Below are 20,837 nucleotides of genomic sequence, written 5' to 3' on the forward strand. Positions count from 1 at the left end.
TACAAATGATTTTGGTTGGTTGTTCACTTGTTTTTGTGGTAGTAGGGATTTCGAAATTATCGGTACACAGAGCTTTTGACTCAGCATGAACTTGTGGTGACATGTTGACCTTTATAGCATATGGTATTCTCTTTGGAATGAATTAGGTTTTTGTTTGTTTGTTTTTAAGGCATATTTCTCATTTTATGCATAAAGTTCCTTTTCCATCTCCTCAGAGACCACGGATTCTAGTTCAGGTAAGATTCTCTTGATGTAAGTGCTCTGTTGCATGGTTATGGACTCTGTCAGAATGTAACCTAAGTAAAACAGTTTTATAAGAGGAGAAAAACATCAGATGGAATCAAAAGAGAACCAGATGCTGCTTCATGCTGGAGTTTGGACCTTTATGATTTTATTAACTGCCTCCCAGCCAACATCTAATATTTCCTCTTAGATAAAGGGTTGTAGACTTGAAGAAGTAGGCAGCAGTAGACACTTTGAACACATAAAAAGGGACTGCTTTCCCTACGTTTATTCTTGGTATTTAAAAGTTTTGCCGTTGGCACTTATTCCTAAGTTAAGTGTATTAGAATAGATGAAATAAAAAGTTGTGTGTTTTCCTAATTGCGGGAACAATTGCTCACATCCTTGTGATGGGAAGTTTAAAGTGAACATAAATTATTTTCCCCATCTCTTTTCCCAGTTGACTTTATCTTTCTTTTTTTGTCTGTATTTCTTTTTTGTTTATACTCTCGATATGTAAGTTGTTTTTTTAATCTATCTAAGCAAATTTTTGAAGTGATCTTGAGAAAATATTTCATGTATTATCTCTGTATGTGCCTTATTGTATTTATCATAACCCTTAGTGGAGTATCATTCAAAATTAGAAATTATTTGTAAATAGATATTAAGATTTGTATAAATATGCATAAAATTTAAAATGTAGATTAACTGTATTAATATATTGATACAGATAAAGTGTCTAAAAAATATATCATTTTGATAAGCATTGTAAATAGTCTGCATATCCACATATCATCCCAAGTTACTTCTTGATATTTAGTGCCAGAATATACAGCACACTCAGGTTGGATACACATAAAAGATTTATCTTATAGCTGAAGTTGGCAAGTTTTTTCTATTGAGGACCAAACAGTAAATATTTCAAACTTTACAGGCTGTATTGTTTCTCTGAAAACTGCTCAGCTCTGCTTTCATTGCATAAAAGCAGCTCTACGTAACATGTAAACAAATGAGCATGGCTCTATTTTGATAAGACTTTATTTATAAAAGCAGGTGGTCTGTGGATTTGCCCTGAGGCCATAGATTAGTTAACCCTGGTTTTATGGTATTAATTGAGCAGTTTATTCTTTCAATACAGGTTTATTAACATGGCATCAGGGAAATGTTGAGGAACAGAAGAAAAGAATATGGTTTAGAATAAGGAGAATTAGTAGTTAGGTCAGTCATCAGGACATATCTTTTAGGATCTTAGTAAGTGATTTAGACTATTCCTATAACTGGTGCATGGGAATATTGAAACTTTATGGGCATCATCTATATGTATGTGTGTGAAATTTTTTTACTGAAAGGTGGTGTTTTAATCTTTATATTTGAAATACTTTATTTCTTATCTGTTTTCAGTTATCACCACATGATAATCTGATCCTCAGTCAGCCTGTTTCTTCACCTCTTCCATTGAGGCAAGTAAAACTTCATTGTGTTTCTCTAAATGTTTAGTGTAAACTAAAATAGCATTCCAGTATTTTCTCTTTTTCCTAGGGAAAATTGCAAACATTGATGGAAATACTTCTCATCTAATTGTTTCTTATCTAAATTTCTTTTACTTAAAATTTAGGCTAAAGTTCTTGAAGAACACAGAAAAACTTTTACAACAGTGTTTGGTATTTTGCATATCCACTTAACTGTGATCAAGTGTGTACAACTATTAATGCATAAATGATTACATATGTATATAGTTTATGAAAATGATTCTTTTTTAGCTTTAAATATCCTCTGAAAAATATTCATTTTAAAATTAACCCCCAAATAAAAAATTACTTATAAATACTAGCCCATGGAATAGAATAATGTATTTCATCACCTTAAAAGTTCAGAGATTATGAAATATGTTTTTTCTAAAGTATCATTTCTTGATATTTAATTAGCCATGTACTTTTTCTAGCAGGGAAGTAGTTACAATATAATTAAGTTATTTGGTGGCACATACCTAAGGGAGAATGGCTGCCATCTTTGACGTTAATTTTGTAAGAATTGCAGATTATTTCATCACCAGGTCTTGGCCCTGAGTGACCAGTGTTTTCTTAACCTTTGTTTGAACTGCGAATAAACTAGAAATACTGAGACTACCAAGAGACATTTTTTTTTTTTTGGTAATGAATTTATTGATATATAATTCACATACTATACAGTTCAATTGTACAATTCAATGAATATATCTGCAACTATGACTATAATCAATTTCAGAACATTTTTGTAGCTCCAAAAAACACCTATATCTTTTAGCAGTTACCCTCCCTTACCTCTACGATCCCTACAGATACAAACAGACACCCTCCCCAGCCCTAGGCAACTGCTTCTCTACTTCTTTCTCTACAGATGTGCCTGTCCTGGACACTTTGTATAAATGTAATCATATAACAACATTTTGTATATACATTGAATTCTTTATTTGAACATTATCTACATGGCAGATCTTTTTATAGAAAAAAGAAGCAGATAAGTTTTCATTTTCCATATTTAATACAAGGCAGAAGACACAGATGACTTCAAAACCTCATAAAAGTTCATTGTTTTCATAGTGTGTTTCTGATTCAGCGTTTTCCCTACAAAAGAGCAACAGTCATCTTTAAAGTTGAATATATAATGTGAACTGTAACCCTACCCTAATCATAAACTTTTAAACATTATTTTGTATAATGAGATTTTGGATCTCTATTTTTTAAATTATATATCTTTGTTTGGATTTACAGTGGTGGCAAGTTTTCAACACTGCTCCAGAATTTAGGCCCTGAAAATGCTGTGACACTCCTGGTGTTTGCAGTAACAGAGCATAAAATTCTCATTCATTCCTTACGGCCTTCCGTGCTTACCAGTGTGACAGAAGCATTAGTATCTGTGAGTATCACAGTGTTTTCTTGGCAGTCAGTTTCATTGTAAACCTAATTATTCATATAATTTAAAGCTATTTCAATGCTTAACTAAAATCCAGAGTGTAATGAACTTTAATTTTCTGACCATTATCAGTAATGGTAATTATTTAACAAGTATTAAACTACTTTAGATATAAATATTTAAAAGACAATTTTCTGTGTTGCCGATGAATTATGCTTCAATGTTAAAACAGCTAAATATTCTTTTTTCTTTTATCCAAGATGATTTTCCCTTTCCACTGGCCATGCCCCTATGTTCCTCTCTGCCCACTGGCTTTAGCAGATGTCTTGAGTGCACCATGTCCATTCATAGTAGGAATTGATTCAAGATACTTTGATCTCTATGACCCTCCACCAGATGTCAGTTGTGTTGACCTAGATACCAACACTATTTCTCAGTAAGTTTGTTTCAGTGATTCTACATTCTGTAGTTTGCAACTTTGTAGGGTTTTTTTTTTTTTGTGGTATATCTTGTGATAATAACTAGAATTCTTTTGAGCTATATATTTTTTATATTTGGGGTTTTTACCATCTTTGAATCAGTTCTTACTATACTTTGATGAGATGGATTTAGTGTACTAGAGAAGGTTTTAATCCTCAGATATTTAAATATTTAAGAAATATTATAATCTTATGCCTTAGCAATTTATATAAGGAATATAAGGATTTTATAATTTTCTCTCTCTTTATTGAAATAATATTTAAGTTGTACCTACTGTAACTATATAGCTTTTCTTTAATTCAGTATTTTCTCTTGTGTCCTTTATTTTCAGTTTAATCATACTTAAGCTCTTCAGCAAAGAGGAAATTGATGCAATACCACATTGCATCCACAGGACATACTTAAAATAACTGCGAGTTACCCTGTTAGTAAAGCCCCAAAGCTAATTAGTACCTTTTACAGTTTAATTCTTCAAATATTAAAGTAACATCTCTTTTTTTTTGGCCAGTTGTTAAATGTTACATGACGTAATGTTTTTAAAAATTGAAATGCAGTGTCGTAAATAAGTGTATACTGTATTTATTATGGTAATAAATTACATTTTCCTTCTTTTTATACTTAATTTGTTAAAATAACTTTTTTCTTATTTTAACTTCCTGTTTTGATCACTAATGAGTTAAAAAAATCAAAAAAACATGAGTTGTTTGCACTGATCAGTGGTCTTCCTTCTTGGTCCCATCGCCCTTTCAAGCCTATGGGAGGACTGAACGAGTGAACCAATCACTTTCTACTTTCCATCATCCTGAATTTCTGGAACCTCAACCTGAAATTTGAAAGAAAACTCCTGAATATGAAATTTGTTGTTTCCTTTCCCCTTCTCTGACTCATAAATACATAAAGAACATGTTATGAATGTCAAGTTTCTGAAGGGAAATTAATATGTGATAATGTTCTAGGCATAAAACTGTATGCATAGCCTAAGGTATCTCTTATTATTCTCTGTATTTTGTGAGGTAGTTTTTACTAAGTACTCTGCCAGACAGATAAGAAAACCAAAACTTAGATTTTTAACTAATTTATCAAAAGGCACATAACTTATACTCGCAGGACTGATTTTGAAAACATCATGGTCTGACTCCACAACCAGTGCTTCCTTCACTAATTATTGGCTAACTAATTCTGTAATAGTAATCTAATACATGGAACTCACCATGAATAAAAATGTGAAAGGTTGTCATAGATTCAAACTTACGTACTAGATAAAGCGCTTCTCCTCAACTAAGTTTTAGAGTGATGCTATCAAGGGCGAGAGGAGGAAAATTATGTGAGTAAATAGTAGTAATTCGATGTAATGAAACGATACCAAAATATTGTTCATTCATTCATGTTACAGACATCTCAAGTGTCCTTCCCACCCCCGCCGCCCTTTTTTTTTTTTTTTTTTTTTTTTTTGCTAGGCATCGGGAATAAAAAAACAAACCAAATACACTCCTTTCTCTTAGATTGCTAATAATCTAGCAAGGGAAACACAGTGAATGCTAAGGCACAGTGGGAGTGCTGTGTTTGAAACTTTCAGCAAGAAAATAATGCCAAGTATTTTTACATTGTGTTCTCACTTTAATACAGGGTTCCCGTAGTCCTGGTCACATTATAAATGAAATAAAATCTCACAGCAGGACATCTGCAGTTTGACCCTGCCCTGTCTATACTTTTTTCCTCATTGTGGAAAGATAGGGTAGATTCCAAGACAGTTCTTTGTCAGCTTAAGCTTTCCCATCCACTCGTTTTTTCTTTGTTTAGTTTGTGGAGTTTTATTTGCCCTTTTTGTTCTGTGGGAAATTTAGGGAACATTAAAAAAAAAAAAGTTCAGCATGTTCCCTTTAACACCTGCACCATGTTGTTGAGTTTGGTGGTTAGAACATAAGTGATTTACTTTTGTTCCCCCTTTTCTCTACATTTTTTCAAGTTTCCTAAAATGAGTGTTTATTGCTTTTGAAATAGTAAAAAGTTTTAATAAATAGAGAATGGAATCAACAAAGTTATAGTTAAGTCCAAAAGCTTTACCGCATTTTCTCACCATGCTCTTTTCTTTTTCTATTCCATCTATAGTTTAGAGAGCAACTGTGTGGTAGTAGTTGTGATAAAGGAGATTACTGGAGTTCATCATAGAAACAAAGATATCACTGTCAGATATCTTCTTTTATAGCTAGAAAAGTATTGGGGGATGTTACACTTCTTTCAAATAATCTAACATTATAGATTATTTCTTTTCTGAAAGAAACTAAATTTTACTTATTTTTTAGGGAACTGAGAAACTAAATATTGAATATATCAAAGTGTTTTGATAAGGTTTAGGGATCATAAGTTCACTGAATGTATTCTAGAGTGCTTTGTCTCAGAGTCTATAAGAGAAAAACAAAAGTCCCAATAGTAGGCTTTCCCCAATATTTAAGTGTCTAAAGACTCTAAATGAGCTTAAGGATAATGTGTGCTCACGTGTATGTTCAGTCACGTCGGACTCTTTGTGGCCCTATGGACCGTAGCCCACCAGTCTCCTCTGTCCATGGGATTTTCAGGCAAGAATACTGGGGAAGGTTGCTATTTCCTCCTTTGGGGGATCTGATGACCACCACATTAAATTTTGGAGTGATTTGCATGATTCCAGTGCAGGTGGAATTGACTCAGTATCAACATAAGTATACGTTTTTGAGCTATATTTAATACAAAGCTCTACCCTCAAAATAAATTAATTTTACAACATTAAGCAGTCCATTTTACACCTGAAGTATTTTTCTCCTGTTAACAAGAATATTCTGTATGCTTTGTTTTTATTCAATGTGTTTTCTCTTTTCCCCTTTTTATGAATAACAGGTATATACCTGCCCCACCTCTCCCCATGTTAATCTGACAAATATATTATTGTTATCATTTAATCTCAGAACTGGTGACAAGAAAAATGTAGCCTGGAAGATACTTCCAAAGAAACCATGTAAAAATCTGATGAACACACTGAATAATTTGCATCAGCAACTGGCAAAATGTAAGTGTATAATTTAATTAAAGGAAGGAAGTTAATCTGAAGAAAAGTCTCCAGTTACTTTGCCTTACTTGTTAAAGGATAGTTTTTATCTAAAAGAAAATTTTTTAGAAATGAGCATTAAAGCAAGTTTTTAGAAACTGACTGGGAGATTTTATGAAGTTTATATCATAATAAAATTCAAAAAGAGGTTAAGGTAATTATTTTCAAATACTATGGAAAAATACTGTTTTCTACTTATGTGTTTTCTTTGTACATAAAATAGAAAGTTAGTTTTGAAAGTCTGAGACAGATGGTTTAAATTACATTAGAAAATGCTGATGACTTCCATGGGGTGGGAGCATGGTCATATGCTTTCACCTTCGGTAGATCTTAATGCTGTGGCCTACCTCAAATAATTTGAAAACAGAAGTTTGCCAAAAGCATGCAGAAATTAAAGTGAAAATTGATTGGCATATTTCAGTTCAAAGCTTACATAAGAGTATCTTGATAGTGATCCAGAATTACCGATAAAAGGAATTAAGTCTTCAATTTATCTAAGCTTCTTACTATAAGAACAGTCCATTCAGGGTTCATAATTTGATGCTGTTGTATGAAAAGTAGTCAGTAATGAAGTAGCGATATTTGCAGTTCTCATTTATGTATAAGTGAAATATAAACATGGGAGGAGGCCTACATCCTCAAGAGTTCAAGGGTACCTGTAATATTGTTGGAAGTAGACACAGGAAAAGACAGTGTTCACAAAGTGAACCTTACAAGTAGATAATTCAAAAGTGGCTCACAGTATTGGGATATGAAAAAAAATGACAAAGTAGAAAAAAATTTATCCTATGGAACAAATAAATTACATATGGAATTTTATTTAAGCTACTTACTTAACTGCTTTCTAATTCATGCACTTCTTTTGAATAGCTGAAAAGTCCAGCAGCTTTTATGGCAATATTCAAATATTATTAAAATAAGTGAAATAGCCCATCCAGCTCTACTAAAGGGTAGAATCTAAAGCTTAAAATTACAGGCTTAAAAAATACTGATATTATTTAGGATTATATATCAATTTACAGCTTCAGAGAACTTTCACATACATTCTTTTGTTTTTACAAATATGGAGATAATAAATTTGAGGGAGGTAGCTTGTCAGATATCATACAGTTAATAAGGATGAAGCTAAGATTAAAACCTAGGTCTTCCATTCCAGTGCCCATTTTCTTTTTTGCTTTCACAATAAGAATGTCACAAAAACTTCCTAAGATGACTTATTGTTCCTCATATTTTAAAAAGTTCTTACATTTTGAAGCAATCACAAACATTGTTCCTTTGACTTTTTGAGAATAGATGTCCCCATAATCTCCAAATGGAATGTATATTTCCTACCAACTAGTACATTGTCCTACGTCACTACTGTATGCAGTAACCATGAAAATCAGGAAATTAACATTGAGCATTGCTACCATCCTTAGACCAATTTCAAGTTTTACTGTATGTTAAGGAGTTATGTAAGCAATGGTTGAAGTAGCTTGAGCTCTTTTGAAAACTCAACACATTTATTATTTTTCTTTCAAATTTATTGAGATATAATTGAAATACAGGACTGTATAAGGTGTTCAGCATAATGACTTGAATCACATATGCAACAGATTTATAATTGATACCATTATGAACCTTAGTTTTGACAATTCTGGAGAAAACATTAACACTGTATTTCTTCACAGTACAGCAGAGACCGAGAGATGATGGACTTATGGACTTAGCAATGAATGATTATGACTTTAATTCTGGAAAGAGGTTGCACATGATAGATTTGGAAATCCAAGAGGCATTTTTGTGTTTCATGGCATCTATTTTAAAAGGTTATAGATCATACTTAAGACCGATAACTCAAGCCCCATCTGAGACAGCCACAGATGCAACTTCTCTTTTTGCTCTGCAAGGTAAGTGATTGTACAGTACTACAGCTTTCCTGTTATTCAGCTTGACTTTGCGATGACTGCTTTCCGGGTTAGTAGCTCATATTTATCAAAATACACTTGTCTATTTCAACAGTATGTGTCTGTCAACTCAGTTGGTAATCCATTTCCATAGAATTAGTTATTTCTCAGGCACATTAAGTACAACCCCAGTAGCAAAATACACAGAAGAGACTGTTTGAAAAGTACCACTGTACTCTGCTTTGTCACAGGTGTATTAAGATATTGATGCTTTCAGCTTTCAGGGCAGCCAAGCAGTATTGGGCAAGCATAGGAGCCCCTGGGCTGGGGGATTTAAAAGATTCCTTTCAAAGGAATGGGTTCAGGTTCCTTTCCTATTTGTATCTTTGTCAGGTCATGTCTCCTTCAGGAGTCTGTTTCTTTTTCTGCAAAACGGTAGAGTGTGGAGGGTATAGATGACATGTTTGATCTAGTTCCTGCTAGTTCAAAAATTCTCTGAACCTATGAATGTATTATATATACTAACATTGCAAATTTATGTTGAACAGCTTTCTTAAGAAGTCGGGACCGGTCACATCAGAAATTCTATAACATGATGACCAAAACACAGATGTTTATTCGCTTCATTGAGGAATGTTCTTTCGTCAGTGATAAAGATGCAAGCCTGGCGTTTTTTGATGATTGTGTAGATAAAGTAAGTCATATAGTATGTCTACACAGTGCCCTAACTTATTAGGTGTGACTATTATAAATGTTTTGAGTTACAGTTTCTATTTATAACTTAACCAGCTTTTAACAAAACTTTAATTCCATTTAATCATTGACCCTTTATTATGAATGTTTTGGTGGCCTCCTAGATGTTATGGAATTTATAACTTTGCAGGATTTTACTATTATGAGTTTTATTTTAGCAACCACGTCTGTAACCCTTCCTGTCCATTTATAGACTGAGGGGATTTTATCCAAGTCTGTGGGCCTCTAACCTGAGCATCCTTAATTTTCACCTCTCCTTTTGGTCTGAAGTGAATTGTTACACACTGAGAGTAGGAGTAGAACATAACATTTCACCTGAACATTTCTGCAATTTGGGAGTGCATTTGTAGCATAAATTAAGTGAATTAATTATATTATATTCATCTGTGAAACCTTCCCTTCCCCTGTAGTCCACTGTCATTAGTGAGGTAGAGCAAAGTGAGTATTCATGCTGGATACAGAGGAGCTTGGGGAACAGTGGCGCAGAGAGGGGTGCCAGAATCTGAATGGGAGAAGGAGGAGCAGCTGAGCATGGGGTGTTGAAGCCCAAAACGGTGAGGAGAGCATTCATCCACGCAAGGGTAGCATGGGGGGTGCTGTCAGAGGACGAGCAGGATGAAGAGAGTGTCCATGCTGGAGGACAGACTGTTCCAAGGGGTCAGAACCTAAACAGGATACGTCCATGTAGACATGAGGACAGCAGAGAGTATCAGCATCTAAGCAAGGCAGGGTCTGAGTGTTCCCATTGGGTGGTGAGCAAATGAGGTATCAGAGTTTGATCTGGAAATTAGAACATGTGAGGCATAATTGATGTGGAAAAATACTGTTTCTGGTGCTGATAGAGTTGACAAGCTTAAGATGCCCAGAAATAACCACCCTAGTCCTTGAAATGCTTTGCTTTGCTTGCTTAGTTGTTCAGTCATGTGTGACTCGTGAGACACCATGGACTGTAGCCCACCAGGCTCCTTTGTCCATGGGATTCTCCAGGCAAGAGTATTGGAGCAGGATGCCATTTCCTCCTCCAGGGGATCCTCCCAAACCAGGGATTAAACCCGCATCTCCCTTCATTGCAGAGCCATCAGCAAAACCCTGAAATCCTTTAGAATAGGGAAAAGGTAGATATATGCCAATATTTCTTAGAACTCAGAATTCATTTTCTCTTAGAAACACTGATATACGTGGTGACTGTCTGTAGTTCAGATGGTGCATGGCTATAGTGTCATGCCAGAAATATGTATTAAATTTCTTTTTGGTGGATTGGTATTCTGACCACCTTTTAGGACAAATTTTTAGAGTCCAAATTTATTGAAATAAATATCTAAACAATAAATGCACCTTTGAAGTGTACAGTTTGGTAAGTTTTGGCAAATATAGATTTCCATGTAACCATGACCCCAAAACAGAACATTTCTATCACCCCAAAAAGGATATTGCTTTTTTGGGAAATTCATTTTTTGTAGTTTAAATAACCTATATAAATAAGACAGACTTTTAGAACCCTGCTTTTTTGTAAGTTGAGTTCTGCCTTGAAATCCTGTTTATTTTGAGACGTAACATTGTATGTCCTTGGTAGTTTTGTCTTCATTGTAGCGTTATACTAAGAACGCGCTTTTCAGTATTTTAATTAAATTTTTATGTTTGCTCTTTTTTGGTGCTTTTAAAGTTAAATATTAGTAAAAAGAATAAATAAATAGAAAAGGTGTACAATGAGTAAAAGAGTATGCTTTAAAGAATAATTTCTCTAAATCCTTTTTTATAGGAATAATTCTGTTGGTTTTTTAAATAAAAATGTTCCTGACTAACATGCACTTTGAATGTTTTTCCTCTGTAGTGCTTGGCTTCCTCTATGGTGCTGAGCTTCCCTTGTGAACAATGGCATATATTAATAATTGGGTAACAATTGTTCCTTGTGCCAAGTCAACTGAATCATAAGGGACCAAATTAGTGACAGGGTTTGCTAATAGCCTGCTTTAGCCAATAAATTTATGAATCTACATAGGAACACTGAATTAGTTGGAAGGATCCAATTAACAGTGCAGAAAAGAAAAATCTTGTATTGTTCCCTTTTACTTCTTGCTCATTTTGTGCATCTTGCTTTCACAAGTTTGTGTTTCAGCTAAAAACTCATAACGGTATCACATGGTTTAAAAAAATTCTTACAATATTGTAAGACATACGGGATTTATAATTTTTATAGATATTTAGGGTATCGTGTTCGAAGAAGGATATTTTATTACTGAAAATTTCTGTATTGTCTAGGATTTTCTGAAAATAGGTTACTTACTGTTTAGTTGATAAAAGTTAGTATGAGGCATGATTGACTTAATATAAATTCTGAGAAGTCTCAAAAAAGAAACAACCCAATTAAGTGTATAATTATTGTGTCTAGGCAGATTGTTTCCCTAAAATGCTCTTTACCTATTCAAAGTCTGGATCCAACAAAATATCACTTATATATAGTGGATTCATACTATACTTAAGAATTTTGATGATTACTAAGAAAGTCAAAACTGGAAAATTTACTCACTAAAACATAGTTACTTGTATTTGCTTTTTTATAATTCAAGGAACTCTTAGAGAAAATAATAAAATGTCAAAAATCCAAAGTGGATCTTTTTCTTAGTTAAAAGTGGTTTTATTTGTGATATCATAAAATATACCTTAATAGAGGTTAATTGTATTCCTAGTATTAGCAGAACTCTCTGAAATAGTAAAGAATTGTACAGTGCTGTTACTATTTTTCATATCTTACTAGCACAGCTGCAGTGCATTAAGCACAGAAAGTCTGTGCTTGCTTTTAATGTGTAAATGGTTTTTGAATATCAATAATACTTTTAAAATAGACATTCATATGGGATTATTCCTTAGCTAAGTGACTGTGAGCTTAATTTTTTAAGTGAACAGATCCCCTCTGGCAGTCTGGCTATGAAAACAAAATAATATTAGATATTCATTAAGTGCTTCAGCCAATCCATGACTAAGATTGAACAAAAATTAGACATATTCCTCTTTTGATCTTAGCCTATCCAAACAGAAAACATTTGATCAACTTTAAAAAACCTGGAGTGGGGAGAGCTGACTAGGACTAAGAAGAACAATATATGAAACTTATTTGTGTTTCATTTATGACTAATTTGAAAGCCATGTGTTCTTTTTCTTCATATGATTGTATTTTAAATCCTTACAATCTGTTCCTATAGGATGGAGCTTAACCGAAAGCAGTTTTGTGTAACAAATAGTCTGGTAAGGTTTTTCTTGGTCTCCCAAGCATCCCTCTGCAGTGTTTTCTGAGCATATTAATGTCTTGTGAAAAAATACGAAGAGAATATGAAAATTATTTTAATTTTATCCTGCCGTGGGTGTTGGATTTCTTTTTTCTCCCAATAGAGACAGATGTCACTGTGTTTTCCAAAAGACAGAAATGCCCAACTGATAAATGAAGCATTTATTACATGGTAGTTTTGGTAATGTTGAAATGAGATTTTATTAGTAGACAAGCTAAGGGAAGTTATCCCAAGGCACTGAATTTACAGAGCACCATTTTAATATTTTAGTAGACTTTACAATACTTAGAGCAGTTGTCCATGTCTATAGGTTTTTTCCTATGCAAACAAATGGACAGGTCTGACAGGGAGCAGCTGATAAATAAATAAATAAAAATTTGAAAACACCTAATGCTCACAGACAGACAGTTCTCTTATAATATTCCATTATGAAGACCAGAGTGGTTGGTTTCCAGCTTCCTTTCCAGTGTCCTTTGGTATTGGTTGTAACCTTTTTATTCTGGTTCATCTCTTCTACTTCATTACCACTGCTGCTGTTATAATGACATTAACCTCTTTCCATCTACATAAAAATGTTTGCATATCATATAGAGCTTCTCATTTCATTTTGGGGTTGCCCATGGACCAGGACTAGAAAAGGTCAGTTTTCATTCCAATCCCAAAGAAAGGCAATGACAAAGAATGTTCAAACTACTACACAGTTGCACTCATCTCACACGCTAGCAGAGTTATGCTCAAAATTCTCCAAGCCAGGCTTCAACAGTATGCAAACCACAAACTTCCAGATGTTCAAGCTGGTTTCAGAAAAGGCAGAGGAACCAGAGATCAAATTGCCAACATCTGTTGGATCATCAGAAAAGTAAGAGAGTTCCAGAAAAACATCTACTTCTGCTTTATTGACTACGCCAAAACCTTTGACTGTGTGGATCACAACAGACTGTGGAAAATTCAAGAGATGGGAATACCAGACCAGCTAACCTGCCTCCTGAGAAATCTGTATGCAGGTCAAGAAGCAACAGTTAGAACTGGACATGGAACAACAGACTGGTTCCAAATCTGGAGAGGAGTACGTCAAGGCTGTATATTGTCAGCCTGCTTATTTAACTTATATGCAAAGTACATCATGTGAAATGCTGGGCTGGATGAAGCACAAGCTAGAATCAAGATTGCTGGCAGAAATATCAATAACCTCAGATACACAGATGACACCGCCCTTATGGCAGAAAGCGAAGAAAAACTCAAGAGCCTTTTGATGAAAGTGAAAGAGGAGAGTGAAAAAGTTGGCTTAAAACTCAACATTCAGAAAACTAAGACCATGTCATCCTGTCCCATCACTTCATGGCAAATAGATGGAGAAACAATGGAAACAGTGAGAGACTTTATTTTGGGGGGCTCCAAAATTGCTGCAGATGGTGACTGCAGCCATGGAATCAAAAGATCCTTGCTCCTTGGAAGAAAAACTAGGACCAACATAGACAGCATGTTGTAAAGCAGAGACATTACTCTGCCAACAGTCCATCTATTCATAGCTATGTTTTTTTCCAGTGGTCATGTATGGATATGAGAGTTGGACTGTAAAGAAAGCTGAGTGCCAAAGAATTGATGCTTTTGAACTGTGGTGTTGGAGAAGACTCTTGAGAGTCCCTTGAACTCCTAGGAGATCCAACCAGTCCATCCTAAAGAAAATCAATCCTGACTATTCATTGGAAGTACTGATGCTGAAGCTGAAACTCCAATATTTTGGCCATCCGATGCGAGGAACTGACTCATTGGATAAGACCCTGATGCTGGGAAAGATTGAAGACAGGAGGAGAAGGGGACAACAGAGGATAAGATTGTTGGATGGCATCACCGACTCGATGGACATGAGTTTGAGCACGCATCAGGAGTTGGTGATGGACAGGGAGGTCTGGCATGCTGCAGTCCATGGGGTCGTAAAGAGTCAGACACGACTGAGCGACTGAACTAATCTAAACTGATAAACATTATATTCTTCTAGGGACACCAGTGATTTTCAGTTATTATTGACATGTTCCTAATGTTGTTTTAGGAAGTAACAGGAAGTGTGGAAAATAAAAGGGTGGAAAAAGTCCATAAGCTTAGTGCCCTAATATCCATTTTACATTTACTTTCAATGTTTTTAACATAATTGTGATATACTTCATAATTTTTTACATAACCAGATCTTATAAACATTTTTATATTGCTGCCAAATCTCAAAAAAGTAATTTTTAATTGTTTACCACATTAAAACATAGCATAGTGTAAAAAGTCAAATGATTTTACAAGGCTTAGGTCCCATTTTTTTCCCACCCCTAGTTTCTATTCTCTGAGGAACCACTTTCTGTTTCAGCTATTTTATCAGTCATTTACTTTATGGTTTCCAAATAATGTCTTGTTATTGCTGCCTATTGTTTTATATATTATCCATTAAGGTTGTATCTACTACCATCACCAAAATTCTCCCATAGTTGGTCAAATGGTTTTCAATGTTGATATTTTAATTGATATTTTATCAATGTGCCTGTCTGCCAATTTCACTTTGTATGCAGTCACAGATAGGTCATATGTATATATTGTAATTAAATTTTCTTTTACGTATGGACTTTGTTTTCCCAAAGTTAATAATTGCTATATTTCTAATTTTGTGCGCACTATTAATTCATCTCTAAGCTCTTCTATGAAGGTAAAAAATCTAAAATCTCAATTTTTCTAACATGTCAGGTAGTCTATCAGTTTTTTTGTTTTTTTTTTTAATTCTTGCTGGAGCTTTCCATCTTTGTGTTTCAGTCTGAACTGCTTTCTAGACTGTCATCCTAGGATTTTCCCTCACCATCATCTTGGGAACGGTACTGACCTCTGTACACCTTCAGAGTTGGATCCCCAGCTTTCTGGCTTCAGTAACTTCCCTCTTGATTTATTTCCTTGTTATGGTGAATCACAGGTTTTGGTGGTTTAGTGAGAAAGACTTCATGGGAGTTACATGTTTTGATGCCCTGCCTGTCTGCAGATTTCATTATTCTCCCTTAATACTTGATTGCTAGTCTGGTCGGATGTAAAATCTGAAGTCATTACTACATTGTCTTCTGGCCTCAGATGTTACTGTTGAGAATACCATCTAGTCTAGTACTGTCTTTATTTCTGATCTTTTGTGCCGATCTCTTTTTTTTTTTCTGGAAGCATTTAAGATCCCTGATGTTCTGAAATCACAAGGATATGCCTGGTATCAGCCTTCATTTTCGTCTCTGAGTTGGACATATATAGGCCCTTTTAATCTATAACTCATGGCCTTCAAATTCTGGGGTATTTTCTTTCCTATTTTTCTTTTTTTAATATAAATTTATTTATTTAAATTGGAGGTTAATTACTTTACAATATTGTAATGATTTTGCCATACATTGACTTGAATCTGCCACAGGTATACACGTGTTCCCCATCCTGAACCCCCATCCCTCCTCCCTCCCCATACCATCCCTCTGGGTCATCCAAGTGCACCAGCCCCAAGCATCCAGTATCATGCATCAAACCTGGACTGGCAATTCGTTTCATATATGATATTATACATGTTTCAATGCCATTCTCCCTACTCATCCCACCCTCACCCTCTCCCAGAGTCCAAAAGACTGTTTTGTACATCTGTGTCTCTTTTGCTGTCTCGCATACAGGGTTATCATTACCATCTTTCTAAATTCCATATATATGTGTTACTATACTGTATTGGTGTTTTTCTTTCTGGCTTACTTCACTCTGTATAATAGGCTCCAGTTTCATCCACCTCATTAGAACTCTTTTTAATGGCTGAGTAATACTCCATTGTGTATATGTACCACAGCTTTCTTATCCATTCATCTGCTGATGGACATCTAGGTTGTTTCCATGTCCTGGCTATTATAAACAGTGCTGCGATGAACATTGGGGTACATGTGTCTCTTTCAATTCTGGTTTCCTCATTGTGTATGCCCAGCAGTGGGATTGCTGGGTCATAAGGCAGTTCTATTTCCAGTTTTTTAAGGAATCTCCACACTGTTCTCCATAGTGGCTGTACTAGTTTGCATTCCCACCAACAGTGTAAGAGGGTTCCCTTTTCTCCACACCCTCTCCAGCATTTATTGCTTGTAGACTTTTGGATCGCAGCCATTCTGACTGGCGTGAAATGGTACCTCATTGTGGTCTTGATTTGCATTTCTCTGATAATGAGTGATGTTGAGCATCTTTTCATGTGTTTGTTAGCCATCCGTATGTCTTCTTTGGAGAAATGTCTATTTAGTTCTTTGGCCCATTTTTTGATTGGGTCGTTTATTTTTCTGGAATTGAGCTGCAGGAGTTGCTTGTATATTTTTGAGATCAGTTGTTTGTCAGTTGCTTCATTTGCTATTATTTTCTCCCATTCTGAAGGCTGTCTTTTCACCTTGCTGATAGTTTCCTTTGTTGTGCAAAGCTTTATATTTTTCTTTTTTATAACTTTTAAAGATGTATTTATATTCTTGGTTGCATCAGGTCTTGGTTGCTGCACGCGGGATCTTCGTTGCCTCACGCCACATCTTTTGTCGTGGCACATGGACTCTGTAGTTGTGGTGTACAGGCCTACTTGCTCTGAGGCATGTGGGATCTTAGTTCCCCAGCAGGGATCGAACCCATGTCCTCTGCACTGCACAGCAGATGAACCACTGAACCACCAGGAAATTGCTGTGTTTTTTGTTTTTTTTTTCCTTTTTTAGCTATACTTTCCTCCAATTTCTCTGTTCTCTTTTTCCAAAATATGTATTGTTTGTGTATTGGCCCTCCTGGCCTGATCTTCTTAATTTTCTTGTTTCTTTCTCTTTTGCTTGTTGTTTTCATCTTATTTTCTGTCTCTTTGTCATATCTCCACTTTCCAGATGTCTTCAATTGTATCTTTCAGCCTTTATAGTATACTTTTAACCTCTGCTATCATATTTATAATTGCCATAAGCGCCTTCCCATTCTCTGAATGCTCCTTTCTTATGTGTGTATGTGTTATAGCATCTTCTTGTTTCATGGATGTAGGCTTATTCATTTTAGTTATTTTGAAGGGTTTTTTCCCCTTTCATTGTCTCTCCTTCTGAGAACCTTTCAATATTTATTTTATTCTTTTTCAGGTTTTTGGTTTTGTGTGTGTGTGATCTCTAGTTGGTATTTGTTACCAAGTATGAGGCACAGAGAACTCAGTGGAGCTCTTTCTAGAAGGTGAGGCTTGGAGCTTCCTTAGGTCTGAGACTGATGATCATAAAGGAACTCAGCTATTTCATTAGAGTCCCTATCTGATCAGTGTCTGTTATTCTTTTAGGCTGCGTAGTTTCCCCAAGAGATATCTCCAGTCTTTAGCCTGAGATGCATAAGCCTGACCACAAGTATTCTCAGAGCTGAGTGGGGAAGGTAGCTAAGATTTTCCACTTGTTGTAACATGTAAGCTTTTACTCATTTCTCCTGTTTTATGGTATTAATCTCCTTCATCTTCCCCAGCTCTGCCTGGCATCCTCAAATGTAAGCTTTCTCTGATTCACTCAGAAAGACCCAACCCAGTTTTCTGCTGCTGGGGAGAGATCATGGCCTAACTGTACTGGGTTGGGCAAGGGTCTAGGAGTTCTCAAATGCAGGCATTTAACTAATTCTTCTGATTCAACCCCACTTGCCGTCCTGTCTTCAGGGGCATCATGCTCTTCATTCCTGACCTTTCTGGTGCTCTGTAGAGCCAAATGGCTGACTTTATGGTTTTTCTTCTTTATCCCCTCCCCGGTGCCAGACGTGTGGTTTTCAGCTTTCATAGGTCACATCAAGCTACTATGCGGCTTCTAAAATGCTTTGAACTCAGCTCTGCTGTTGACTTCTCTCCAGTTCATTTTGCCTTCATTGTTTTTTAATCTCCTTACTCTTGTTTTGGTGAGATTTCAGGAAGGATTGCAGGTAAATAGTTGTGTTTAATTTGTCTTGTCCAACCAGAAGCCTGCGTAACCTTTACTCTTTTCATTTTTTTTCTTTTAATGATTTTTTTTTTTAATTTAAGGCTGTGCAGGGTCTTCGTTGCTACATGGCCTTTTCTCTAGTTGCAGCGAGCAGAGTCTACTCTCTGTCGTGATGCGTGGGCTTCTCGCTGTGGTGGCTTCCCGTGTCGTGGAGCACAGACTCTAAGGTGTGCGGGCTTCAGTAGCTGCAGCAGGTGGGCTCAGGGGTTGCGGCTCCTGGGCTCTAGAGCACAGGCTCAGCAGTTGAGGCACACGGGCTTAGCTGCTCCTGGGCATGTGGGATCTTCCCAGACCAGGGAGGGAACTCTTTACCGCTGAGCCACCAGGGAAGCCCTTGGGCATATTTTCGATTCTAGTGTTCCACACGCGTATCTGGTGAGAGAGGCCAGGATCAAGAGGCCTGGGAACTGGGAGTTCTCGGCCACAGTTGTGGCTCTGCCATCAGAAGCTCTGGGGCCTCTGGCAAGCACCACAGCTTTCCTGGGACTGTCTCCTTCCCTCGGTCGTGTCTGACTCTTTGTGACCCCATGGACTGTAGCCCGCCAGGCTCCTCTGTCCATGGGATTTCCCAGGCAAGAGGACTGGAGTGGGTTGCCATTTCCTTCTCCATAGTCTCTCATTTTTAATGACTGTATATGTCATCTATGTATCACACTTTATTTACTTATTTTTTGCCATGTAGGTGACTTCCAGTTTATTGTTACTGTATGTGTGTGTATGTGTGCTCAGCCACGTCCGACTCTTTGCGATCCCATGGACTATATATAGCCCTCCAGGCTCCTCTGTCCATGGGATTCTCCAGGCAAGAATACTGGAGCGGGTTGTCGTTTCCTCCTCCCAGGGATCTTCCCAACCCAGGGATCAGACCCACGTCTCTTACGTCTCCTACATTGGCAGGCAGGTTCTTTACCACTAGCATCCCCTGGGAAGCCCCAAAACTGAAAGTGTTAGTTGCTCAGTCTTGTCCCACTCTTTGCAACCTCATGGTCTGTCCATGGAATTCTCTAGGCAAGAATACTGGAGTGGGTTGCCATTCCCTTTCCAGGGGATCTTCCTGACCAAGGGATCAAACCCAGGTCTCCTGCATTGCAGGTGGATTACTTACCGTCTGAGCTACCAGGGAAGCTTATTGCAGTGCTGCAAAAAAAAAAAAAAAACTTTCATACTGATAATTTTTTCTATTAGGTTTTTTCCTTAGAATAAGGAGAAAGGGAATTCCCTGGCAGTCCAGTGGTTAAGTCTGTACTCCTACTGCAGAGGGTACAGGTTTGATCCATGGCACAATGCAGTGCAGCCTAAGGGGGAAAAAAAGGATATGGTGGATGTGTTTAAACATACCTTGCTTTGTAAAAAAGATTGTATCAGTTTTGAGTACCAGCTGGGTTTGTGATTATCCATTACTATATTTATTATATCATTGCTTGTTTCACTGTATAAAAGTCTTGAAAGGCTAAAAAGAAAGATACCTTCTTTTATAATATACTGATTAATTTTTAAACCCTTTGACAGAATTGAAATAAGTGCTTATCCTAAAAGTAATATTGTCTTTTTTGTTTACATTTTTATTCTGAACATTTGTTGCTTTTGTAATTTTTATAAAGCAAGTAAAAATAATACATATTCATTATTTTAACTGGAAAACAAATAACAATATAAAGAAGAAAAGTATTGCAAGTAATAAAACCACCCAGAGGTAGCATTTTGATAACTGTGTGTGTGCATCTGTGTGTGTGTGTGTGGGAGAGTGTGCACACACACAAATATATCTATATAACAGATAAGGCACAGTCTTAAAAAAGTTAGAATCATACTCCATGTGTGTGTGGTATGTGTATATAGATACACATGTATATTATTTAGTAGTTTTTTATTGTGAACATTTTCTCCTGTCATTAAGTATAATTCTGAAAGTGAAAGTGAAGTCGCTCAGTCGTGTCCAACTCTTTGCTACCCCGTAGACTGTAGCCCTCCAGGCTCCTCCATCCATGGGATTCTCCAGGCAAACATGCTGGAGTGGGTTGCCATTTCTGAAACATGCCTTAATTATTATTGCCTAGTTCACTATATGGATGTACCATTAAAAACATTCTTTAGAGATCACAGCAGGTAGTGCCGTGAAATTATAATCAACAATTTACATAAGAAGACTCTGGATGCGTCGCCTCTTTTCAAAGGTTAGGAAAGTGGGAAAAGCTGTTTCCGCCCTGCTTTGGTCTGCTCTTCCGTAAATCCCCACCTTAAGATTTAACTTGTTAATCAG

The 20,837-nt window shown here is 36.1% G+C and overlaps 1 protein-coding gene across 7 annotated transcripts in view; it reads left to right on the plus strand.

Annotated features, from left to right (window-relative positions):
* The window catches only part of DENND4A (DENN domain containing 4A), a 111,838-nt gene that overhangs the window by 54,402 nt on the left and 36,599 nt on the right, over positions 1-20,837 (plus strand). For all 7 annotated transcript variants that reach the window (XM_018053636.1, XM_018053641.1, XM_018053637.1 and 4 more), the window contains 7 exons: positions 170-236; positions 1,624-1,682; positions 2,973-3,117; positions 3,375-3,550; positions 6,534-6,634; positions 8,344-8,562; positions 9,108-9,253. In XM_018053636.1, coding sequence (XP_017909125.1) covers positions 170-236; positions 1,624-1,682; positions 2,973-3,117; positions 3,375-3,550; positions 6,534-6,634; positions 8,344-8,562; positions 9,108-9,253 — 913 coding nt within the window. The remainder of the gene's footprint in view (positions 1-169; positions 237-1,623; positions 1,683-2,972; positions 3,118-3,374; positions 3,551-6,533; positions 6,635-8,343; positions 8,563-9,107; positions 9,254-20,837) is intronic.

The sequence above is a fragment of the Capra hircus genome, chromosome 10 (assembly GCF_001704415.2).
Source record: "Capra hircus breed San Clemente chromosome 10, ASM170441v1, whole genome shotgun sequence".
NCBI lineage: Eukaryota > Metazoa > Chordata > Mammalia > Artiodactyla > Bovidae > Capra > Capra hircus.